Here is a 23,592-nt window from a genome sequence, read left to right on the forward strand (position 1 = left end):
TGATGTGTAAATAAGTAATATTTGATTTATTGTTTCATTAAATGATAAAACTATAATCGAAAAAAATTTCGTCTTTACAAGTAAAGTACAATTTTCCTCCAAATTATCCCGAAGACAATATTTTCATTAAAACCAGTTTATTCAGTAAAATCTTTTACAGGAAATTATAAAATGAGTTATTTGAAATAAAATTATTATTATTTTAATGAATAATAATTAATTCAATATAATAACATAAAAAATGAAGAAACCCTTGAAAAAGAAAAGAAACCCAGAAAGCCATGTCCACTCACAGAGTCATCACTCGTTTCTTTCAACCCGATCCGACTCAACCCAAGTAAAGATAATAATTAATTTCAAGAAAATCAGAATCTGATCAGCAGCTGCACGTGGAAATCCTCTTTCCTGGTTTTGTGACCTGAAGTTTCGAGGTAAGAAAATCCCATAAACATCTTTTCCGGCATAGTTTTGTGGAATATCTTGGATAGTCGCTATAATAATTTTTGGGTTGTAATATTTGATGGGTGTTTGTGTTGGTGAAAATGTTGAATAACGATGGTATAAAATTATGAAGTTTTTGGATTGAGGTGAACTTGTGAAGCTGTCAGTGTTTGGTGAAATATTGCTCCGGAGACTTTTGTGACTTTAGGACTGCCGCTGCTCGCTGGATGAGGTGGTTCTGATTACCTTGTATGTTTCCAGTACGAAGGATTGATTTCTTACCTTTAACTTGTCAAATTTTACTTTTTACTCTTGTCACGAATGGCATTGTACAAAAAAGTTGCTGTAATCTGATTCTGGGCTTGGATTTCTTACCTGGTATAATATTTTACTGCTCAAAGAATCTCAACTCTCTAACAACGGCAGAGATTTCTCAATGCATTCGAAGCGGGAACTACTGATAACCTTTTATTCTTTTTTCTTGGACAGTCTGTTCACGTTGCACTGGAATGGTCTGAGTCTCTGGAGATGGCCTCACATCGCTCCTCCGGGTACGTGGATCCGGGATGGGAGCATGGTGTTGCTAAAGATGATAGGAAGAAAAAAGTCAGATGCAACTACTGTGGAAAAGTAGTTAGCGGTGGAATTTACAGGTTGAAGCAGCATATAGCTCGGCTTTCTGGTGAAGTAACTTATTGCGACAAGGCTCCAGAGGACGTTTGCTTGAAAATGCGAGCAAATTTAGAGGGCTGCCGTATTGTTAAGAAATCAAAGAAAATTGAATATGATGAAGAATCATATATTAATTTCCCTGTCAAGGATAATGTGGAGGAGGAAGAGCCTGTTGGATACAGGAACAAAGGTAAGCAATTGTTAAGTGACAGAGGATTGGTGATAGATATGGCTCCACTTCGTTCATTAGGATATGTTGACCCGGGTTGGGAACATGGTGTCCCTCAGGATGACAGGAAGAAGAAAGTAAAATGCAATTATTGTGAGAAGATAGTGAGTGGAGGTATTAACCGGTTCAAGCAACATTTGGCTAGGATACCTGGTGAAGTTGCTCCTTGTAATAATGCGCCAGAGGAAGTTTATCTCAAAATAAAGGAGAACATGAAATGGCATCGCACAGGACGGAGGCACAGGCAACCTGGCACCAAGGAGATATCCACCTTTTATTTAAATTCAGAAAATGAAGATGATGAAGCTGCCTGTCATATCGGCAATGATAAACTTGTAGTTGGTGATAGAAGATATAACAGAGATTTTGGAAGAACTTTCAAAGGGTTATCCTCGTGTAATGGGACTGAACCATTGTCAAAAAGGCCAAGATTTGATGCTAATGTCCTGAAGACACCCAAAACTCAGATGCAAGCATCTGGAAACCAAGTGAAAACTGGTCCCTCCAAAAGGTCCCAAAGAGAAGTCATTTCTGCTATTTGCAAGTTCTTCTATCATGCGGGAGTACCTTCTCACGCAGTCAACTCCCCGTGCTTTCATAAAATGCTCGAGTTGATTAGTCAGTACGGATCAGATTTGAAAGGACCTTCAACTCATTTGCTATCTGGGAGATGTTTACAGGATGAGATTTTTACCATCAAGAACTACCTTTCAGAGTTCAAGTCTTCCTGGGCAGTTACGGGGTGTTCTATTTTGGCTGATAGTTGGGAAAATCTTCAGGGTAGGACAATGATCAATATTTTGGTTTCTTGCCCTCGAGGTGTGCACTTTGTTTGTTCAGTTGATGCAACAGGTGTAGTTGATGATGCTACCTATTTATATAAACTGCTTGACAAAGTGGTGGATGACATGGGGGAGGAAAATGTCGTACAGGTATATTTTGTTTCACACGTGCTTTATAATTACACAAAATTTATATAAATCTTTTATTGTTTACCGACTGACTCCTCTCTCCTCCTTCGTTCCTCCTTGGGATAACTATATCTGTAGGTAATCACACAGAATACTTCCAGTTATCGGGCCGCGGGGAAGATGCTGGAAGAGAAGAGAACAAATTTATTTTGGACGCCTTGTGCTGCCTATTGTATTGATCGAATGCTTGAAGAATTTATGAAACTAAATAGGGTGGGGGACTGCATAGAGAAAGGCCAAAAAATTACAAAGTTAATTTACAATTCGGCATGGTTATACAATCTTATGAAAAAGGAATATACTAAAGGTGAGGAACTTCTGAGGCCGTCTATCACTCGGTATGCTTCAAGTTTCACCACGTTACTAAGTTTGCTTCACCATAGGGTTGGTCTTAGAAGAATGTTTCAGTCAAACAAGTGGAATTCCTCCAACTTTTCCAAGTCGGACAAGGGTAAAGAGGTGAAAAGTATTGTGCTGGATTCCTTGTTTTGGAGGAAGCTACAGTTTGTTAGAAGATCAGTGGACCCTATAATCGAAGTGCTTCACAAGATCAACAGTGATGAGAAACTCTCTATTCCATATGTTTACAACGATATTTACATGGCAAAGTTTGCGATTAAAAACAACCATAATGATGATGCACGTAAATATGAAGCCCTTTGGAGCGTGATTGACGATCAATGGAGCTCATTATTTCACCATCCCCTCTATCTGGCTGCTTATTTCCTCAATCCATCTTTCCGTTATCGTGCTGATTTTATTCTGGTTGGATCTAGAAAAAGTTATAAACCGGTTTTCTTGGCATTTTTCTAATGTTTGTTTATTTGCATCTTGTAGCATCCGGATGTTATACGAGGCCTGAATGCCTGCATTGTTAGATTAGAACCAGACAAAGCTAGAAGAGTCTCAGCATCCATGCAGGTGTGGGCATACTTGTTTATCATCTTTGTATTCTAAAGGAAGAGTTCTAATCTTGCTTGCATGTTCATATTCTTCTAATGTTTTGATTTACTATGCTAGATTTCCGACTTTGGTTCTGCAAAAGCTGATTTTGGAACTGATTTGGCTATCAGTACCAGATCAGAGCTTGATCCAGGTTATACCATTGAGATAGTCTAATCAAATTACATGTTCCAAGTGTATTTCCACGAACAACAATCTTCTTTTTCTTCAGCTGCTTGGTGGCAACAACATGGGATTAATTGTTTGGAGCTGCAACGAATAGCAGTCCGTATACTAAGTCAAACTTGCTCGTCTTTTGGGTGTGAGCATAACTGGAGTATGCACGATCGGATCTATGGAGATGGACACAATAGATTGGTGCAAACAAGATTGAACGAGTCTATGTATGTTCACTACAATTTGAGGCTTCGTGAGCGCCAGATAAGAAAAAAGTCAAGCGACTCAGTGTCTCTTGACAGTGTTCTACAAGAAAGTTCATTGTATGATTGGGTTGCGGAGACAGAGAAACAAGCATTGCAAGAAGATGAGGTACGTACCCCTTTTGGACTTGCTCTCCAGGCATGTTTATTTGATAGTATGCTCGTAAGTTGCCAGTGACCAACTTTCATCATAATTTTTTAGTGCAACTTCTGACGTTTTGTCTCGAGCACCCTATTTCCTCAGGCAACAACCCTTTTTACTGACATGGAACATGGGGATGCATATGAGGATGATTTGCTGGAGTTCGACGAGGGATCATTAGAGATGGCATCACTTACAGATATGGTAGAACCATTGAACGTTCGGACTGATGCAGCTTCAGATGATGATCAAGATCTTAACTTTCTTGATGACGACGACGAAATGACCGATTATTAGTGGCTTTCTCAGCTCACATTAATCAATTAGCGCATCCTAAGCTGATGTAAAGTGCATTATGCTTGTTTTCTCCTATTATCTTTTTTAGTGTGTGTGTGTGTCTATATATATATATATATAATGTATATATGAAATTGCTGCTCTGTAAGTTGTGAAGTTACTGTGTTGGCCAAATTTGCAAAACATGTTAATAGAAAAAAGTGGGGAAAATGATGATTTCAGTCCCGTACTTTAATACTTAACGTTATGGTCCCTAAACATTTCAAATTGACGTTTTTGATTCCTTAATTTCAAAAAAGTGACATATTAGTCTTTATAGTTATTTTTAACCATAAAATTAAAGACAAAGATTAAACACGTCACAATTTTTAAAGCTTAGGATTAAAAAATTTTCATTGAAGGTAAAAACTTGTTTAATTAAAGACGGTCTCACGGGTCGTATTTTGTGAGACGTATTTTTTATTTGGGTCATTCATGAAAAAGTATTATTTTTTATGCTAAGAGTATTATTTTTTATTGTGAATATCGGTAGGGTTGACTCGTCTCACAGATAAAGATTTGTGAGATCGTCTCACAAGAGACCTACTCTTCATTATATTGTTAGTAAGAATAATATGATAAATAAACTCATAGTGATTTTATTTATTTTATTATAAAATATTTGAAACGATTTTAGATAAAATTTTATCATTGCAAAAAAATAATGTGTAAAATGATTTGAAATGTTCATTAGCAATTTTGAAATAGGTGAAAATTTTGATGGAAAAAACAAAAATGATGAAAAGGATATTGTAATTGGGAAAGCCTTTTTCTTTTGGGAATATTTTTGTTTATGTTTTTTTATTAAAAAAAATTTAAGTTCAAACAATTTTTTTTGAATAATTTGAATTGAAAAAAATAATTTTTTAAAAAAAGTCAAACCAAGGAATCTATTTGACTTTACTCAAGTCACCAACAACATTGTCTTCCCTCAAACTAAACCCTAATTTACAAATTTTTCTGCCCTGCGGCTAAGCCCTAAAAATTGTTCCTCAATTGACCTTTTCATGCGAAATTTCCAAAATTCTCCTGTTCTGAAATCTGAAACGTCTCAAGCGATTTGGCAATGTCTGAAGACACAGCGTTAATTGGGCTTTCATGGCAACCTAAAATCCCCTTGTTAAAATCGTCATCTCCAAAAAACGAAAGCTCTTCGTCGAAAAGCAATACTGGATTATCTTCCCTCTACAAGAAAAATCCTCAGCTCGTAGATGGCCTTTTTGTTCCTCCGAATAGCCCCAGATATCTGAATAAACTTTTTAAGAAACAAATCAAGGACACCGCTGGCAGCAATTGGTACCTAGTACTTCTTTTATTTGGTTTCAATTCGCTTGTTTTGTAGTTTATTATTATTATGGGTAGGAACAAGATAACTTTATAATGTGGGTTGGCCTTAAATTTGTTACAGGTTTGACATGCCTGCTCAAACTATTACTCCGGAGCTGAAAAAAGATCTCCAGCTATTGAAGGTGATCCCCTCCTAATCACGGTCTTCTTTTCATCTATTTCCTTCAAAAATCAGGACTTTTGATACTCGAACAGTTGCATATTGTGCCGAAAATATTATGTTCCCAGCAGTTTTCCAATAAACTAAAAGATGATAGCATTCTGAAATGATATAATTTTCTAGACTAATGCGTATCTGGCAAAAAAGGGGGGAAATATTACACTTTAGGCCAACATTAGTCCACCCTTTTCAAGAAGATGTGATTTTCATTTGACTATTGTTCTTGTCTGGCCTATTTTAAGGTTATTCAGCTCTATGTAGGAATTTAACTGAATTGGTTGGAAATCAATCACCGATCTTTATTGATTCTGTGACTAGCTCAGGCTTCCAATTCTGAGAATCAATGAAAAAAAGTTGAGTTTTTGCTGGATCTCTGCTTAATAACTTTTTGAATGGTTCCTCAGCTAGTGTTAACAGGGAAACCAATATTTGTATAATGTCTTGTTTCCTTGTTGGTGGTTATCAATATATCTATTTGCAAGAATTTTCTTGATAAGAAATTGTCTTTTATGATTGTTGCAGTTGAGAAGTGTCATTGATCCAAAGAGACACTATAAGAAGGGTGATTCAAAATCAAAAACACTTCCCAAGTATTTTCAGGCAAGTTGGTTGTTTATGTAAGAAACATGACATCTAAATGATCGTTATCGCTTCTAAGCTATCGAGTGACATGATAATTTTTCAGGCAGGCACTGTCATAGAGTCGGCAACAGAGTTCTATACAGGCAGGCTTACTAAGAAAGAGAGAAAAGCCAGCCTTGCTGATGAGCTGCTATCAGATAGAACCCTTGGAGACTATAGGTACCTGGTGTTTGCCCTATTTGCAAATATCTTTTGTTTTTGCATGGAGGTGCTGCTAAAACAAGGCATTGAACCCATTACTGATTTTTCTTACTCCTGCATTGCCAAGCAGTTTCTTTGGTATTAAGATGAACAAAGCAGGCCATGCATCATGGTTGGGTCATCGTGATTTTCTGAAATTCATATTTTATGCAGGAAACGCAAAGTTCGAGAAATTGAAGAAGTAAATCGGCCGGCTGGGGTGGGCAAATGGAAGATCAGCAAGACAGGAAAGCGGAAGTTGAAGAAAAGAAAGCTCTAGTATAGTCATAATTTTAAACGGCAACCTTTTTATCATTAATCAGCTTTGCAGGAGCTTGTTCTGTGCATTGTTATTTTAAATGGTTATCTCTAGTTGAGATGCTCCCATGCAATAGTGTCTGTTCCCATTATTATTATTATTATTATTATTATTATTTTGAAAACTTGTGCTTCTAACTGAAATTAGTGTAAAAATTCTTGATATTTTTTTTTCAAGTTCTTAGGATATCTTGTGATTAACATAGTACTGATGAACTCTGCAGTCGGTAAAAATTGATGAGCTTCAAAGATATAACCTCGAGTTTTGTGTGTTTCTAAATTATGTAACGATCTGGCAGAGACCGCAAATTGCCGAGTAAAGCATTTGATACTTGAGAATGGTTTTGGTGGAAACAGATATTGATTTGAAAGCTTGATGTTAAGACATCAAAGTTCAATCAGAAATAGATTCAAATCGGCTGCTTAATTAAGCTCGGCAAGAGAAAATGAATCAGGACACGTACGCCTCGAATAAATCTATGTACAGAGTGTATACAAAATATGACATTCTTTCTAGATCATTTTAATAGATGGTTCATACTAGATTGGGGAAACAGGTTCCGCATGTGAAAAAAGATACCTAAAATACATTATATATGGGAACAAGAGAAGTTTGAGAAGTCATGAGACCAGAGATTGGTATTTTGTATGTATATTATGTGGTCAGTTTTAATCGTAAGGGAGAATATGATTTAATTCTGGTACGCTAGTAAGGTATAGAAATAACAAAAACCGGTAAAAATTCAGAAATATTAAAGTAATATGCAATTAACAAGTAAAAACAATCATTTCTACAAAAGATTTAATTTTAATCAACAATAAGGGGCACTTTAGATGTGCCAGTATTTACGGAAGCTCATCTGTCTGACATTCAGTTGCGGTAACTTTGGCCCTCAAGGCAGAGGTTCTTGAGAATCTCCCAACCGGGACAAATGGAGGTAAGCATCTGTTCCTGTGATGAAAACAAGATGTTAGTCGAGTTTGAGATGGGATTATATGTTACGGAAGCAACCGGGGCAAATGGAGGTAAGCATCTGTTCCCTCAATGCCCGCTGCCTCGGCCCGGTTATTAAATGTTAGAGAAAAGGATTTACCATATCCTTCCATGGAGATAATTTGCAGATCCCCTCCAAAGTACTTGGCATAAAGACGGCTAATGGGAAGACCATAACCATAACCTGCCATAGTTGTTACTGTTTCAAGGTCCATGTCGGACTGCTCATCCAAGGGGTTCTTCGCAGTACTGTAGAGATACGTAAAAATTCTAGGAAGGCCGCTTCTAGGTATTCCACCTCCTTCATCAGATACCTATGGAGCACAAAGAATCAACAACCACAATTACATCGGATATAGCTACAGGGAAATAGTAGATTCTCAATCAGGAATTGCGAGAATGTAAGAGGAAAACACCTACCTTTATTGTAACATCTTCCAGTCCATCAGCAACGATTATTCGGACAGGAGGTGGAACCTTGTCAGAGTCCATATATCGCTCTTGAACAGCACGAAGAGAATTCTTAACCAATTCAAAAACCATCAAATGCAAGTGTGGCGGTACGTACCTGCTTTAAAAGAAGATATGGTTACAGTAAATATTGGTAAAATCTGAAGAGAGAAACTTCCAAAAGTTCAAAGATTTCCTGGGAATGTATAAAGGCAACGACACAGCCAAAAACATATTTAAAATTTTTTAAAACCAGACCTAATTGGTTAACTTACGGAAACTTAAAATTTGGGTCTCCATAGATATTAACATCTGGTGCACGGCCATACTCCCGCAAGCAAATGGAACGGGCATCCTCGCTAGCATGTGTCGCAACCTCAACCGGAGACATTTTGGTATGTATATAACCGACAATATCAGGAGTTGGATTTGGGTCATGCAAGGCCACGTGTTGCCCTGAGCTCAACATAATTTTGCATGGAACATGATAAAGTTTAGCTCATTAATGCATATCAAAACTATATTCAAATTTGCAATAATGGATATTCCAAATAAATAGCAAAACAAGAGATGCGCAGGCCAACTCAAGAGGAAGAGGCTAACCAATGAGCATACGAATCCCAATTCGAGACATATAGAATCGATCCAAAAACTGATGAATTTCCTCCAGATTCCCATAATCAGTTTTAGGATTCATATCTTTCTTCAACTGCTGCACTCCCAAAGCCATCATAGGGACCACATTGTTGTGCCTGACTTTTATCATCTTAATCATTTGTGTAAAATCCAACTCATCACTCTTATCCTTAATATCCGTAAAGGATCTAAGGTCACGGAAAGAATCCAGATACCAATCTCTTACCTAGCAAACGAAAAAAGAACATATGACACAATGTCACTGCTTTAACAGGCTTTGTCCTACAATTACTGCCCAGCTAATTTCAGTGGCGGGATCAGAAATTAAAAACTAGGATTTTATAGTACTCAAGGGAGGCAGAATCTCGCTTTCACACTAGATTTTATAAGAAAATAAGCATATATATAGGGAAGTCAGAGTGGGAGGTGACACCATCCCAGAACCTCCCCTCTCTGCCACTGCAGCAGCTAATGAATGATATTACAACGTTATTCTACACACAAATTCAACCACAAAGCCAAAATGGGAATTGGGAAGGAAAAACCAAGACACAACAACAACAGATGAACTATACACAATCCAGAACAAATAGTCCAGTATCCATAGGATAGATTTAAAATAAAATAAAATCATATGAAGCTAGAAAAAGAGCAGGTATCTCATCCACTACATAGCAGCAACAGCACACATTAACTATCGCAGAGTGAACAATTAACGAATAATCACATCAAAAGGCACTTGTGATAATTTTCATTCTCAAAAGCGCCTTGTCTATAGGAGCTTGGAAATCGTAAATTACACGCGTAGATAGAATATTCAGACCGATTTAAAAAAGAAACGAAAGAAAAAGAGAGAACATGTAAAGAGTCAACTCAGTCCTTGCACATGGTCTGCCAATTTTCTACACTTGACCTCCATAGTCAAACCAGACAATAAAACAAACAATCCATTCCAAATTCCAGTTCCCCAACGCAGAATAAGGAAAGAAAAAAAAGGAATCGATCATCACAACACGAAACCATATCAACACTTAAACGATACTTAAAATATGCATCATTAAAGGGATATCCTACACACATGATGGAAAAGAATTCAGCTGGAATTGTTCACAGAAAAGAAATTACCTTGATAACAGCAGGTTTAAGGGACAAGCCATAGGGGAGGGACTGGAGTTCAATAGCACGGCGAGCGATCCGAATAGGCAGCTCCTTGTGGAGGAACTGGGCGGAGATGAGTAGGTTTCGGGCAGTAGGTCGGGATCCGAATTTCATCATGTAGCGGAGACTGACCCCAGTCTGCTTCATGCTACCCCATTTCTGCACCTCCTCGACGAGCCCCTTTGAGAAGCCCTCCCAAGCCTTCTTAGCCGCCATTACCAGCAAGAAGAAGAAATCGAAACCACCCCCAACACCACCGGATTATCGGGAAACAACATGCAAGAAACGAGGAGAAATCGAAGGGGGGAGGGCGGCGTACACGAGACGATGGCTAACTACCAGAGGGAGTTCTACATATATACAGTGTCTACAGTTAAAACAGAAATGAGGTTGGTTTTTAGAGAGAGAATATACATTCTACTTTTTTGGGGAGACGGGATGGGGTGGCCGGCCATTGATGAAAAGTGGGGCTACACTAACCCGGCTTGAGTTAACTCGGACCTATTCGGATAACTTCTTTTTTCAAAACTTAAATTTTATGTCAAATAAATTATATTGACTATTTGGATACGTTCGAGACTCTATACTTTTGAAAAAAATTACCAATACATATAATCAATATAAAAAAAAACATTATTTAATAAAGATTTGAAACTACTGCAATATTCTTTTGAAAAAGTTACATTATGTTTTGAAAGTTGAATATTTTTTGCAACGTCTCAATTACGATTGTATCATATCTACAACCTAAATATATCTCGCATTAGAGTTGGTTTCTTCTTAAACAGTCTAATGTGTCTATATATGTGAGATGAGTCAGTCAACTCGATTCATAACTACAATGAAAAGTAATAATTTTGACATAAAAATAATATTTTTTTCCATGAGTTGAATCAGGTCGGAGATCTGTCTCACAAAATTTACATTGAAACAAGTCATTCAATTATATTATAATATAAATTAATTTACGAGCATATATTGTACATAAATTTAATTATTCTTATATTTATACATGTATTTAAATATAATTAAATTCGACACAAAAAAAAATATTAATATATCTAATGTTAGAATTAAAATTGTCATTATTTGCCTCTCTTGAGAATTTTTAAATCGGAGAAAGTGAATGGGGAGTGACTGAGTAATATCAATCAATCAAATGTATACGTTAATGCAGTAGGAGACGTATATGGACTTCGCCAACCCAATTTTATCTGTCAACTTTTTCCCTGCATCTCTCTCTCCTCCCCCAATTGGAGAAGAACCCTAAACCATCTGCAATTTGGGGTTTCTGTTTTACCAAAGATTTCTGTTTCTGGTTTCGAATTCTGCATTCCATCCGTCATCCTATGCCAGGAATCTCGAATTGCATTTTTTTTTCTTTTTATGATCTTTCTGAAGCAGATGGTCTGAGAGGTTAAATTTCTGAGGGAATTGTTGCCGTCGTTTGCCGGTGTCGGATTTCTTCGTGTACGAATTATAATCGAGAAATATCGAAAGAGAGAGGCAGAAATATGGTCGACATGGAGTTTCAGATGAACCCTCAAATGGAGCAGATTCATGGGGAAATTCGCGATACCATGCGTGCCCTTGCGTAATGTCTATCTCCATGCTCTTATCTGCAGCTTGGTTATGTCTTTTTTGGGGAATTTGCCTTTGTTTTTTTATTTTACGGCATATTTTGGATGGTTGCTCAACTTGAAATTTGCTTTTTATTTTTAAAGAAGATCTATTTTTCTGTTAATGTTGTCCTTGGACATTCTGCGTTGCTTTTGAATGGAATTATATGATATTGATTGAAGTTATCGAGTCTTCTCCTGTGCTCCTGCTCCTCATCCTTCTTGGGACTACATTCTGTGATGGCTGTGTTTGGTTGGTGTTAGCAATGCCTATGACCATAAAGGCTGAATCGAATCTCCTAGCAAAGCTTCTCAATTGTCGACAGTTATTTCCTCATTGACCCACTGCATTGCACGATGAGGAGCTTCTTCAACTCAATTTCGTTTTAAATTGCTCTCCTCCGCTTATCTGTATACATGAATTATTAATCATCTTCTTATTTTCCTTCTAACATCGCTTTTCTTTTTTTTAAAACTGGGGTTTTCATGTACATTGGCCTATGGGTTAGATATTTTTTTCGACAATAAGTAAGTTGTGAAAAAGTTCACTGTTTATGAGGCCGGGTGGACATTTACTTTTTACTTCTTTTATCCACATGGAGATTTTTTGATGTCCTAGTTGATAGCTAGTCTTGGTAGTGCCACCTTATTGTCATTAATCTCGACTGTCTCTCATTCCTCAACCAGAAATGGCTTTCAAAAGCTGGATAAGATTAAAGATTCCAACAGGCAAAGTAAACAGCTAGAGGAGCTTACTGGGAAGATGAGGGAGTGCAAAAGGTAATTTTACCTTCTATATTCTGTACTTTGGCTTCTCTACAGTGATGTCCACTTTTGTGTGGAGAGTGTTGCGACTATTACATGTATGAACGCTCATGGGAACACTTGTCTGATTCATCCTCGCTTTTGGCTCTTTTTTGGACTCTGGCTGTTAATGGTATTGATATTGAAGTTGTAACAGCTACTTCAGCTATCTGGAGTTGTAGGATTTGTTCCTGTCAATCTTGCATGAATTATGCCTCGAGATTATTTGTTCACTCTTGATCACGTGCTAACTGACTAGATTGATTAAAGAACTTGACCGCGAAATTAAGGATGAGGAAAGCAAAAATCCTCCAGATATTACCAAGCAGCTTAATGATGAGAAGCAATCCATGGTAAGTATATTAGAAATTTTAATTCCTTTTAAATTTTAGGTTCTCGAGAATACTCCTATACTAACATGTTGATGGTTTTAGTCATGGCATTGTTTTCATATTCAAATAAAATATTTCTTCTCTTCTACAGCATATTATACAGAAAAGCGCTCTTAAATATTGAGGCAATTTTAATATTTCTTGCTAGCCAAAAAAGAAGTTTTATTAGTTTCTTGTTAGTTTTTCTCACTCTTAGGTAGCATAGAGGTTATATGAGTGGCCACCAAGCTGCTGGATGTTACATTAATGATCATCATGGCCTTATATACACAGCTCCGTTGGAAAAACATGATTATAAATTGGCCGTCTAAAAGTTCTAGCTGGTTTATGTGGTCTTAATGATTTGATGTATTCTACTTTTGATATTTATCATGGGTCTTATGTCTTGAATTCATCATGTTTAGACATTGTTTTAGACTCTTCACAACATCCTGACCTGCATACTGATGCATTTTTTTTAATTGCTGTTTTGAAGCTCTTCATTTTATTTCCTTTTTTATTTCAGATCAAAGAGTTGAATTCATATGTAGCCCTGAGGAAAACGTGAGTTCATTGTTTCTGTTTTATTTAGTAACTCACTGATTATGTCGATTGCTGATCGAAATGCTGTCATTTTGATTAGGGCTTGGTTTTTGTCAAGTGTTGAAAACAGATGCAAGTTTGATTCCACATATTTTGGGTAGTTGATATTTTGGTCTGGCTTATAACTTATTGCTTTGATGCAATATGTTATGTTATTCCCAGTTCTGTCAGGACTCAGGCCCCTTCTTTTTTGCTCTGATATCTTATCATCATAAGGTGGTGGGATCATTGTTATTTTGGGTGAAAAATATTTGTAGACTGATGATAAATTGAGCCTTATCCTGTGTCTATATGATTTCGAGTTGATTATTTCCTTTTGGTCTTTATATTTCCCAACTGGAAGCAAATACTTGTCCTTCATGACTTTTAAGCATGATTTAAAAAAAAATCCTTGCCACATAAGCACAATGTTGTCAGTGCCATCTTAATCATTTGAGACACTATTTGTTTATGAATGTTTCTTCTCATTTCAAATCGTTCAAATCATGAGATATCCTAGATTTGGTTACATCCCTGGTCATTTTTTAACATATGTTTCCAAGGATAATCAAGGAAAGTGATGTTTCCAAATTATATTCTATAGGTTTTGCTTTATGTGCTTGTTCAACATAGACAAATTCTTCAAAGTAGGACAGAGTAATTGTAACTAGCTTCCTATTGCATTCCTTTTTTTCTCAACGCGAGAAAGTTTAAGGCATGAGTCCATCTATATTTACTTCCAGTAAGTAGTTTATAAAGGGCAGTAATGTTTCCAAATTAAATCGCATCTGTTTTATTTTTTTCTTTTTTTACGTGTTTAACCAAGACAGGAAGTTCAAATTGTGAAAGAGTAATTCTGATGCATGATGATAATGATGTTACTTTATAAACAGTTTTCATTAGCAAAAGATTGCTTGTGAAATTCTGGAAACATTGATGTAATCTTTGTTATATATTAAATAGTTCCCCTGTCCATATCGTCTTTCTTCTTTGCTTTTTCTTCTTTATCACTATGTCTATCTTGTATGGTGGTGCAGGTACACGAGCTCTCTTGGAAATAAGAGGGTTGAACTCTTCGACATGGGAACTGGTGGAATTGAACCTACAGCTGATGAGAATGTTCAAGTGACATCAGGTCCATACCATGTCTTTCTTGTTAATTAATTGGATTGCATTCTCGCAGTTACCTTTGATGAGGAAAAAGGGAAAGAATGGCGTCTATTATATTATCATTGACATTCATAGATGTACTCACGTACAGACACAAACTGTTAATCTAAATCCATCTTTGTTTTTTTTTTTGAAAAAAATAAAAATTATTGTTAACTCATATATGAAGCGTTGCTATATTTGGATATCTTATTCCTCTCTTTTGTAAAAATGTTATCTTCAGAAAAGATTTTAAGATCAAAGCCTTGATTAGCTTTGATCTTGTGTGGTGCGATGTTATAAGTTAAGATTCCATGACATTTTCGTGCATAAAAAGCATTTCCACTCATAGCCTCTGTTGGCTTGCTATAATCTAGTTTTACCTTACCGCCCTGCTTGTTTTCCTTTCTTTCTTTCACGAGAATACCTCCCTGTCCTCTTATTTGGGCTCTTTGAAATTTTGAATCCATTGTTTGGCTGAGTCTTTTTTACTTTATGCTCATTTTTTGTTGAATCTAACCACTTCCTATAGTATCTTGTCCTGTCCTATGGTCCTTCACTTAACTTTAGTTAACGCTTTATAAATGAAATAACCCTTAGTATATGGTCTACTTTTGCTTCTCGATTAAATCTTGAACCTGCATAGGTACTCTTATTATTAAAACCAGAGAGGCAGCTAACAGTGCCGTTCTACTTGGTATGATACACCGTGGTGGTTACTCGATGTGATATGAATGTGATGCTATTAACCTGTAATCTGCATAGAATGTTATGCAAACAAATGTTTTCAATCCCTTTTTGTCTTGCTGACGTCTCACCTTCCATTTTCATGAATTAGTATAGAAATGTCAAATCAGGAGCTTATCTATGCTGGCACGAAGAAAATGGATGAAACTGACCAAGCCATTGAACGCTCCAAACAGGTAGATGAAAATACATGGGGCATCTAAATATAGAGTTGAAAGTATTCTAATTTCTAAATTTTATGATTATTTAGGTTGTTCATCAAACAATTGAAGTGGGAACACAGACTGCTACTACTTTGAAGGGCCAAGTGAGTGAATTTTTGTGCTCGCACTTTGTCCTTGAGTATTTCATCGTCAAATCATATTTATCTTTTTAAATATGTGCAGACTGAACAAATGGGTCGCATTGTCAATGAACTGGACACCATCCAGTTCTCTATCAAAAAGGCATCCCAGCTCGTTAAGGAGATTGGTAGGCAGGTACATTAGCTGGCAACATGATCTCTTTTTCCCTTGACCATGTCACTTTTATGAGATGTTACATGGTAACACCTTGAAAAGTCTATACAAAATGAAACTGCATGTGTCCACCTTGAAAATTCTATACAAAATGAAACTGCATGATGTGTCCACATGAGAGGCTATGGGTAGCTATATGTGCAAAAATTGCTGGTCAAACCTAAGAAAATCGAACTATTTTGAGATGCTGATTGAATTAATTTTTTCTTAAAAAATGGTGGTCTAATTTTTGTTTTTCTCATGTGTGTACTTCATTAGATTTCTCGTTTTTATAGACTTTATTGATATCAAGTTCACTTGTGTTTCCAGGTGGCAACTGATAAATGCATCATGCTGTTTCTTTTTCTGATTGTATGTGGGGTTATTGCCATTATTGTCGTGAAGGTATTTTAATATTTTGATTATAAATTTGACATAAAGGTGATATTCATTTTTCCACCATCAATATATAAGTTGATTTCAAGCTGCGCGCAAGTAGCTTTCCATTTATATGACCCGTGTCAGTGGCATTTTTTTATTATAAGAAATAAACTTTTGGTTTTACTGATTTCTCATCAATAAGAAATGGGGAATCTTTTTTCTCGTGTATTCTTGTGGACATCTAAGAGTCTTTTATGTTGAAGACTCTCTCATGAGTTTAAAAACTGTTAACACGACTTAACACGTCAAGGCGTGGTTTCTTTTATCTACATTTGCATTTTGGCACATCTTTAAGGCTTAAGGCACTATGCATTGCGCTTACTCTCTAGGGCACATATCGACTGAAGAGTGTTTTTTGTGCCTTTGATAACTGTGGCCTTGCGTCTCGTATATTTTCATTTTTCAATGTGATAAATTTGTTTTAGTTCTACTTTGTGTACTCTCCACCAGTATTGATTGCATGGAGTTGTGTATTTCGTAGATAGTGAATCCCAACAACAAAAGCATAAGGGATATTCCTGGATTGGCGCCTCCGGCTCCCACAACGAGGAGACTATTGTATGTAAAGCCGGCCCAGCATTTTTGGTAAATTTGTCATTGAAGGGTCACAATACCATCCAAGTTTTCAAGAGTTTACCGCTCAATATCCTTCAAAGCTTCCTACTTGAGATGTGCATATATGTACGATAATTTATTCTATACACGTGTATAGCACGAGTGGTTTGTTGACCTGTTCTTTTTGCTTTATTCCGTTGTGCTTTATATCTGTTATCCATACAAGAACAAATGAACACGCCAATCTTGTTTATTTGGTTGATTCTTTTTCCCTTTCGTTGTGTCATTTTCGGGTTGCTAATGGTATAAGCGATGGTGAATTTCCTCCAATTTTAAATGAAACATGCGCACACAATTTATATAGATCAATATGATAATGCCTCGAATAAATTTGTCACCTTATAAAAGTTAGAGTTGACTCATGATGATGTGACATGCAATGTATGTGCATCAACCAACGGCTACCAGTTAAAACTGATCGAATTTACAATCAAAATTATCGAAAATAGACTGTAAGAAGTATGTATTTTGACACGTGTAAAAAATTGAGTGGTACTGGTTCATACATTACGGCTACTTTGCTGCATTTGAGTTCTTCCGATATGAGATAGCCTGGACGATGGCGTGAGAGCAATCAAGGGCGCCTCCTCATCTATTACAACATCGTTATTTGATTCACCAATGCTGCCACTATCTGTTCTGTATACATCGGATGACTTCTTTTCCAACACCCAATCCTGAACCAAACAAGGAACCTAAGCTAGCATACAGTAGATAAAATGTTGTGTTTTTTATTCAATGTTACCTTAGCGATCCTTTCAGGAATGTTTTGAGAAGACTCCTTGACCTTCAAATAGTTGTACAAGACAACCCCACAAAGCGCTGTATGAAAAGTTTATTAGTTGAAATGAGAGGCCATCACAGGGATGAATTAGTGCAACGGTGAAATATTTACCAATGCCGTAGCCAATAATGTTAAGACCAGTGATAGTCGATTCTGGGAAAATCAGTGTTGAAAGGGCTATAAGTATCCAGTCCTTCAGAACACCGGCAACTCGAACCGTCACTGCACCAGTTCTACCTATCGCTAAGAAGATTGAGAAGTTCAACAGTAGAGCGCAAACGGCATTGGAAAAGAAGATCCACATATTAAACTGAATTTGAGATACTTCCATCCCAGGTTGCTCCAGGAAGTACCAAGGGACAAACAAAAATATAAAACTGCATGGAGCGATGTAGTATAAGCTTGTGATGGGGTTTAGCGTCAAGCCCTTCTTCTGTAGAAGGACTTGAGTCAAAACCAGTCTCAGAGCTTCCGCAAATATGCCTGTAACCTGATAAACTGTGCCGATCACATTAAAATGAATTTCCCCATAGGAGGAAACGACAACTCCAACACTGACCAAAACCATGTTTAAAAACACGTCCAATCTAAGTTTGTCGGTACCGCACAAAACAGCCACAGTAAATGTTGCCACAGGCACTGCCAAGGATAAATTTTTTCTTAGATTCAAAAAACATTATAATAATATCAAATCATCGATGTGTTGTAGTTTTGCTTACTAAGGGCCTTAAGCATCTGAATGAAAGCCACTGATATATGCAAGTAAGCAGTGTTACCAAACCTGTGGAAAAAAGGAACAGTCGTTAGTGCTATAGTTTTGATGAATAATTGATATCAGCCTCTGCACTGTCAAGAAACTTGACACTCTTTGGAGATGCATCAGGGTAAATAAATTTGTGATGTGGGAAAACCTTTTACATGAAAAGCACGAGTTTCCTTTCAATCCCTCTCTGTTTCTCGTGCCTTTTTCTATGCTTTTGATGCTCTTGAACACATTATAAGAGAAAAGTGAGAATCCAGCCCAAATATTTTTCTTACGAAAAACAGTCTTTCATATGTTTCACTAGTGCAGCCTCACTGATATGGCATGAATTGTTATTTCACCAGTGAAAAATTTTTGACCGAGCTAAAAAGCACATCCCAACTCCATGATGCAGGGTAACAGAAAAGTAAAAATCCTAACAAAACCAATTAATAAAATTCTGAAGCTGACAAAGTCGAGCTAAGAATCATAGGAATCAGAGCATTATGTTTAACGACAAAAGTTCACCTCGACTTTATACAGCATTTACTCATCCATATCAGATCGTTTACATAAGGAAACAAAAAACTTTCATTATTCCCCAGAAGTTCACTGTATATGGCACTTTACATGGACCATTATGCTATGCATTAACTCCCTGCACTTCAATAATTAATGCCTTTCTTTACTCCTCATATTTGGTGTCCCAATTTCTCACATTCTCTATTCTGTTCTCAAACAATTCCTTCATTTATGAGGATCGAATTTCCTCATTTGACATGTTTTGGATGTTAAATTGATTTAGAATTCTAAATGGTCACTGTTAAGTACATACCAAAGACTTGATGCGAAGAAAGCACTAATTGGGATCACACAGGATGCATATCTGCAACCCAAGAAGGGAGAATAAGAAGACAGGAAGAATTATTTATAGGACCAGAAAATCAATATAGAAAAAAATCATAATAAAATAAGTGGAGTAACCCTCATACATGCGGAAAGTCATTTTAACTGGAGACACGACCTGCAGAAAATTCGGTCAAGATCATGTTAAGTAAGATAAATATAAAAATTAATTCTTCATTCGAAAATCGCTATTCTGAGGAGTTTCCAGCATTTTGTGATGGGTTGATAGACTAGGACACAGATCTCCACAGCACTAGCCAATCAACTTTGAAAGAACATACTTTAAAGATTGATAATATTGTGTCCAATTGAATCATGTCCAATGCAGTAAAGACATAATCATGATAAATGCGGAAATAAGTGTGTGTACACATATCAAATCAAACTTTCCTACTTTGGCTCCCCTTGCACTGGAATCATAACATAAATCACAGCAGATGCATAATTAAATGCCTGCAACAATGTAAGGACTCAAGAAAGTAAGAGTTGCAATGAAGAGAAAAAAATAGAAGCATATGCCTTGTCAAAGTGAGCCCGTGCTAATGAGTAATATTCTAAAATGCAGTAGTACCAAGAAAATTATGTTAACGGTATGATATCCAATATAAACTTACCATACCACTTAACAACATACCTAATAGTGCAAAAGCAAAAATAAATGTTACATTTGAGGAGGATTTAAAAGGTGCCTTAAGAACAAAAAATGCATGTTAGGACTCCGAGTCCAGGCACATGCCTTGTGGGTTTTAAATAAATATACGTAAGATATCAATTAGCACGTTATTCTCACGGCACAGCTGATTTGGTGAAACCAAATGATGTTAAGATAAATTTTTTATAGCTAATACACGGCAGGTAGATGTACCTTGAAGACACGAATAAGGAAAAATGACACTGCGCCAGAGAATCCCATATGTATCATAGTAAGTGTTATTGGAAAAGGAAAGTTGAAGTATTTCGGAGAAAGAACCCACTGCAAATAAAAAGTCAATGTCAGTTCATATCAACAGCAACCAGGAGAAAGCATGAACAAATTATGAATGAAAATGAGGCAAGATAAGCAACTAAGAACTTGCTAAAAAAAGTATGAATCAACCAATCGTCAAATGCTAGACCGCAGTGAATTGCAACACACTTTTAAATAGCTCAACATGAGAGTAGACGTCACTTTAACTCAAAAGTTGTATACTGATGTCGGTGTTGATCATTTGATCATAGAAATAGAACATTGCACATATTTTACACAAGGGAAAGAGCCGAGTGTCAGAAATGAAAGACAAAATCTAGTACCTTGTTATATAAAATAACTCCAGATGAAAGTGTAATGTAGATTAGAAGGTAGAAATATGTTAAGATTAAAGATCTATTTATCATTTTAACTGCGGTTTTCTGGCGCACGGGGTCCTCAGAAGGATCAAGCTCCACTTAGCAATAATAACAGGTGATCTCTAGCATACTCAACCAGAAATGAGGATATCAGAAGAAAGATCAGGTAGTAGTTCCACAATCATGGGCAATTTTCATGGTATCACGGATTTGCATCAGACTTTGTCCAGTTGAAACAGATCCCAATCCTCAAATTGCTCCCTGCCTCAAACTTGTCCAAAGAAATCAAGGGAAAAAAAGTATCCCGCAGGGAGTATGCTGAGAAAGACAATGAAGGAGATTAAAAATTAAATGTAGTATCATGATTGAGAAAGAAAATGTACACAATATCACGATGCACGATTTCACAGATAATATATGTCCTTGCAACGCATTCAATCATCTAATTTCTGAACATGCGAAAAGAACTAATACTCGTGAATGGATGGTGAAGAATTAAGACAATCAGAGCAGTCTCGAGTTGCATCACTACAGCAATATCTGGAAAAATAACGCCCACATGATATCGAGATTCGTTCATAAACTGCTGTTATTTACTCAGGCTTTACTAGATTGATTATCGGATGCTTTTATCCTGTAATCTATGCTTATTTCTGTTCAGTGCTATCATTATACATTCAAACTGCAGGGCATAAGTTAAAATGAATAAATGGTGATGCATTAGGCATAGCTATAAGACAACTAGTTTCGCGTTTCTCAACCTCAGCAGTTTATCCCCAAAAGCTCTTACCCTCTTATATCAGCCACAAACCTTAGCAGTACATTGCACACGATAATGAAAGAAAATAACTAAAAATCAAATCACGTGGATCAAATCGAGGAAAACAACTGAATCTTTCTCCACGAATACAAAGGCACACACGCACACTACAAAAATAAAAAAAACTGCAAAGATTAAATCTTGAACTATACAACGAAAATCAAAAGAAAAGGGGAGATGGGTTCCGAGTATAACCTCATATATCGCTAAGCAAACACCACCTCAAGATCAAGAAACAGTAAAAATGTCCGGGTCACACATTCACCAGATGTGTGTGGATGTATCCTGTGTAGAATGGTGAATTAGAAGAGGGGGTAAAAGGGCGGAGATATTGCGAGTAGATTGTTAGATTCGACAGAAGATACAGCGTCAGAGGCAGTGGATGAGCTAGCAATCGGCAGCAGAGCCATAAATGTCGAGTAATCAATCACAACTCCGGATTAGCGTGCTTCTAGCCTCCATCCTAGCAAACCATCCCTCCTATTAATAAAAACTCCCAGTAATTACAGAGTAATTGCCTATCAACTTTTTCGTTTTCATAGTATTAATTACATCGGTTTCATTCATCTTCAGAATTTCAATTATTTGTAAAGCTAACTCAATATGGTGCTATTTGGGAGGTTGCTTTTTATTTGTTTTTAAAAATGAAAAAAAAAAGAGATTAAAAATGTCATTTTTAATAAAATGAGATAATAGAAGTCATTTTTACGTGATACGATCTCACGAATTTATATTTACAAGACCGTTCGACTGATTTCATATTTTAAAAAATATTATTTTTTTATAGATTAATTGTCACACAAAATTACATATGACACCGTCCAATGGAAGTTTTGTATTATTTTTTTAATGTGGGGAGCATTAATTTCAGATACTATTTATATCTTTTACTAATTAAAATAGTTTCGTTTCATATTTTGCTCGAATTTCGATGTGACATTTATTTTTATTACAATTTTTATATTTTAAGTTAGTATAATCCATAATTCTAAAAAAAATAGTGTAATCCATATCTATCAAGATTATTATAATTAGAATTTTGTAGTATTGCAATTTATAACTGTTTATTTGTAGATGTTATTTTTTTTTCTATTTATAGTTCCCATATTTAATATATATATTAATATATATATAATATATATATATAAGCTTTATAATTTTTTCCATTGTAACTTGTAAGTCTTACTAATTATTTTCTTTTTTAATTAATTTTGAAAAATAGTTTTTATATATACAATATTGCTTAACATATAATTTTCAATCATTTCAAAAATAAAAAAAAAACTTTTTAAAACATCATTTATAGTTGTGAGAAAGATCAACGCAGCAATCTGACTCGTCATTTGGGTGAGTTGTGATATTATCTGCCTATTCCATAGGACGTGACAACCCCTCACGTTTATTTATACCAGTACATCCGACGCACGCGTTGCGTGCTTGTATAATATTTTTTATAATTTATTTGATTTATATTTAAATGAAGATCAAAATATAATTATAAGAAATAGTGAGGGACTACACTGTAATTTTGATCTATAAATTAAAAAATAAATTGAAAAATAAAAAAATAAAAAAAAATGATCTCAGTAAAAATTGAACCTCATAACCTAAACCACAAGTATCAATGATTCTATCCACTGAACTACGTATAATTTACATTAAAATTTTAACATTTTATTAATATATATAATTAATAAAACAGACTCGTCGTAACCCATCATTTGGCGAGACATGTAATAAAATCGTTAACTCAATCCATCGACTAGACATGCTAATTTGATAACTCTACATCCATACGGTAGTTGATATCTGGCCATTTTGACAACTCTTACATCCATCGGAAAGCAGACATCTGCTTCTATTTCTAATCAAAGGTATGAACTCCAGAACATAAAAAATACTTGTTTATTTGTTGTCCGAAAATGGAAAAATGACTTTCACCATTGGCCCAAATGGACACTAGTTATTAAGGAGTGTGAAAGCACCCAAAAACCTAGTGTGGCCAAAATTTTCCGTTTTATGATATATTATTTTACTAAAATTTCAACTGACATCTAAATGAATTGATTATCTTGTACTCTAAAACTTTTATAACACGTTATAATCATCAATCATAATCCATTATTACAAG

At 35.8% G+C, this 23,592-nt stretch overlaps 5 protein-coding genes across 14 annotated transcripts; 3 read left to right on the forward strand and 2 right to left on the reverse strand.

Annotated features, from left to right (window-relative positions):
• The first annotated feature begins 253 nt into the window (after window positions 1-253).
• LOC142526482 (uncharacterized) lies at window positions 254-4,351 on the forward strand. 7 transcript variants are annotated; one of them, XR_012815273.1, is made up of 8 exons: window positions 254-701; window positions 931-2,274; window positions 2,392-3,078; window positions 3,151-3,234; window positions 3,334-3,409; window positions 3,488-3,575; window positions 3,656-3,804; window positions 3,940-4,351. XR_012815273.1 is itself a non-coding variant. In XM_075630907.1 (8 exons), exons 2-8 carry the CDS (start codon window positions 693-695, stop codon window positions 4,132-4,134), a joined length of 2,712 nt encoding a protein of 903 aa, XP_075487022.1. In that variant the 5' UTR covers window positions 255-431; window positions 575-692; the 3' UTR covers window positions 4,135-4,349. The 7 variants fall into 7 exon arrangements, 6 of the variants coding, with proteins under 6 accessions (XP_075487022.1, XP_075487021.1, XP_075487025.1 ...); XM_075630907.1 differs by having other exon boundaries at window positions 255-431; window positions 575-701; window positions 3,488-3,804; window positions 3,940-4,349; XM_075630906.1 differs by having other exon boundaries at window positions 255-431; window positions 609-701; window positions 3,488-3,804; window positions 3,940-4,349.
• Window positions 4,352-5,092: 741 nt separating this feature from the next.
• Window positions 5,093-6,983, forward strand: LOC142526787 (rRNA-processing protein fcf2-like). Its single transcript, XM_075631376.1, has 5 exons — window positions 5,093-5,469; window positions 5,582-5,642; window positions 6,203-6,284; window positions 6,370-6,481; window positions 6,677-6,983. The coding sequence occupies exons 1-5, from the start codon at window positions 5,240-5,242 to the stop codon at window positions 6,780-6,782; spliced, it is 591 nt and encodes a 196-aa protein (XP_075487491.1). The 5' UTR covers window positions 5,093-5,239; the 3' UTR covers window positions 6,783-6,983.
• Window positions 6,984-7,544: 561 nt separating this feature from the next.
• Window positions 7,545-10,497, reverse strand: LOC142527447 (pyruvate dehydrogenase (acetyl-transferring) kinase, mitochondrial-like). 2 transcript variants are annotated; one of them, XM_075632256.1, is made up of 6 exons: window positions 10,026-10,497; window positions 8,868-9,126; window positions 8,540-8,720; window positions 8,235-8,385; window positions 7,915-8,128; window positions 7,545-7,772 (listed from the first exon to the last, which is right to left on the reverse strand). In XM_075632256.1, exons 1-6 carry the CDS (start codon window positions 10,272-10,274, stop codon window positions 7,714-7,716), a joined length of 1,113 nt encoding a protein of 370 aa, XP_075488371.1. In that variant the 5' UTR covers window positions 10,275-10,497; the 3' UTR covers window positions 7,545-7,713. The 2 variants fall into 2 exon arrangements, with proteins under 2 accessions (XP_075488371.1, XP_075488372.1); XM_075632257.1 differs by having other exon boundaries at window positions 8,235-8,382; window positions 10,026-10,495.
• A 727-nt stretch (window positions 10,498-11,224) lies between these two features.
• Window positions 11,225-17,015, forward strand: LOC142527315 (putative plant SNARE 13). The gene is made up of 10 exons (XM_075632081.1): window positions 11,225-11,652; window positions 12,365-12,457; window positions 12,741-12,834; window positions 13,379-13,416; window positions 14,472-14,569; window positions 15,427-15,506; window positions 15,581-15,637; window positions 15,717-15,809; window positions 16,158-16,232; window positions 16,750-17,015. Exons 1-10 carry the CDS (start codon window positions 11,573-11,575, stop codon window positions 16,855-16,857), a joined length of 816 nt encoding a protein of 271 aa, XP_075488196.1. The 5' UTR covers window positions 11,225-11,572; the 3' UTR covers window positions 16,858-17,015.
• A 163-nt stretch (window positions 17,016-17,178) lies between these two features.
• Window positions 17,179-22,045, reverse strand: LOC142527314 (putative sugar phosphate/phosphate translocator At3g17430). Of its 3 annotated transcripts, XM_075632078.1 has the most exons (9): window positions 21,657-22,045; window positions 20,606-20,902; window positions 20,181-20,288; window positions 19,402-19,433; window positions 19,245-19,295; window positions 18,387-18,448; window positions 17,779-18,306; window positions 17,629-17,705; window positions 17,179-17,578 (listed from the first exon to the last, which is right to left on the reverse strand). In XM_075632078.1, the coding sequence occupies exons 2-9, from the start codon at window positions 20,687-20,689 to the stop codon at window positions 17,384-17,386; spliced, it is 1,137 nt and encodes a 378-aa protein (XP_075488193.1). In that variant the 5' UTR covers window positions 20,690-20,902; window positions 21,657-22,045; the 3' UTR covers window positions 17,179-17,383. The 3 variants fall into 3 exon arrangements, with proteins under 3 accessions (XP_075488193.1, XP_075488195.1, XP_075488194.1); XM_075632080.1 differs by lacking the exon at window positions 20,606-20,902 and having other exon boundaries at window positions 21,657-22,044; XM_075632079.1 differs by lacking the exon at window positions 21,657-22,045 and having other exon boundaries at window positions 17,179-17,560; window positions 20,606-20,840.
• Window positions 22,046-23,592: the final 1,547 nt, after the last annotated feature.

Source organism: Primulina tabacum, chromosome 15, assembly GCF_025594145.1.
Source record: "Primulina tabacum isolate GXHZ01 chromosome 15, ASM2559414v2, whole genome shotgun sequence".
NCBI lineage: Eukaryota > Viridiplantae > Streptophyta > Magnoliopsida > Lamiales > Gesneriaceae > Primulina > Primulina tabacum.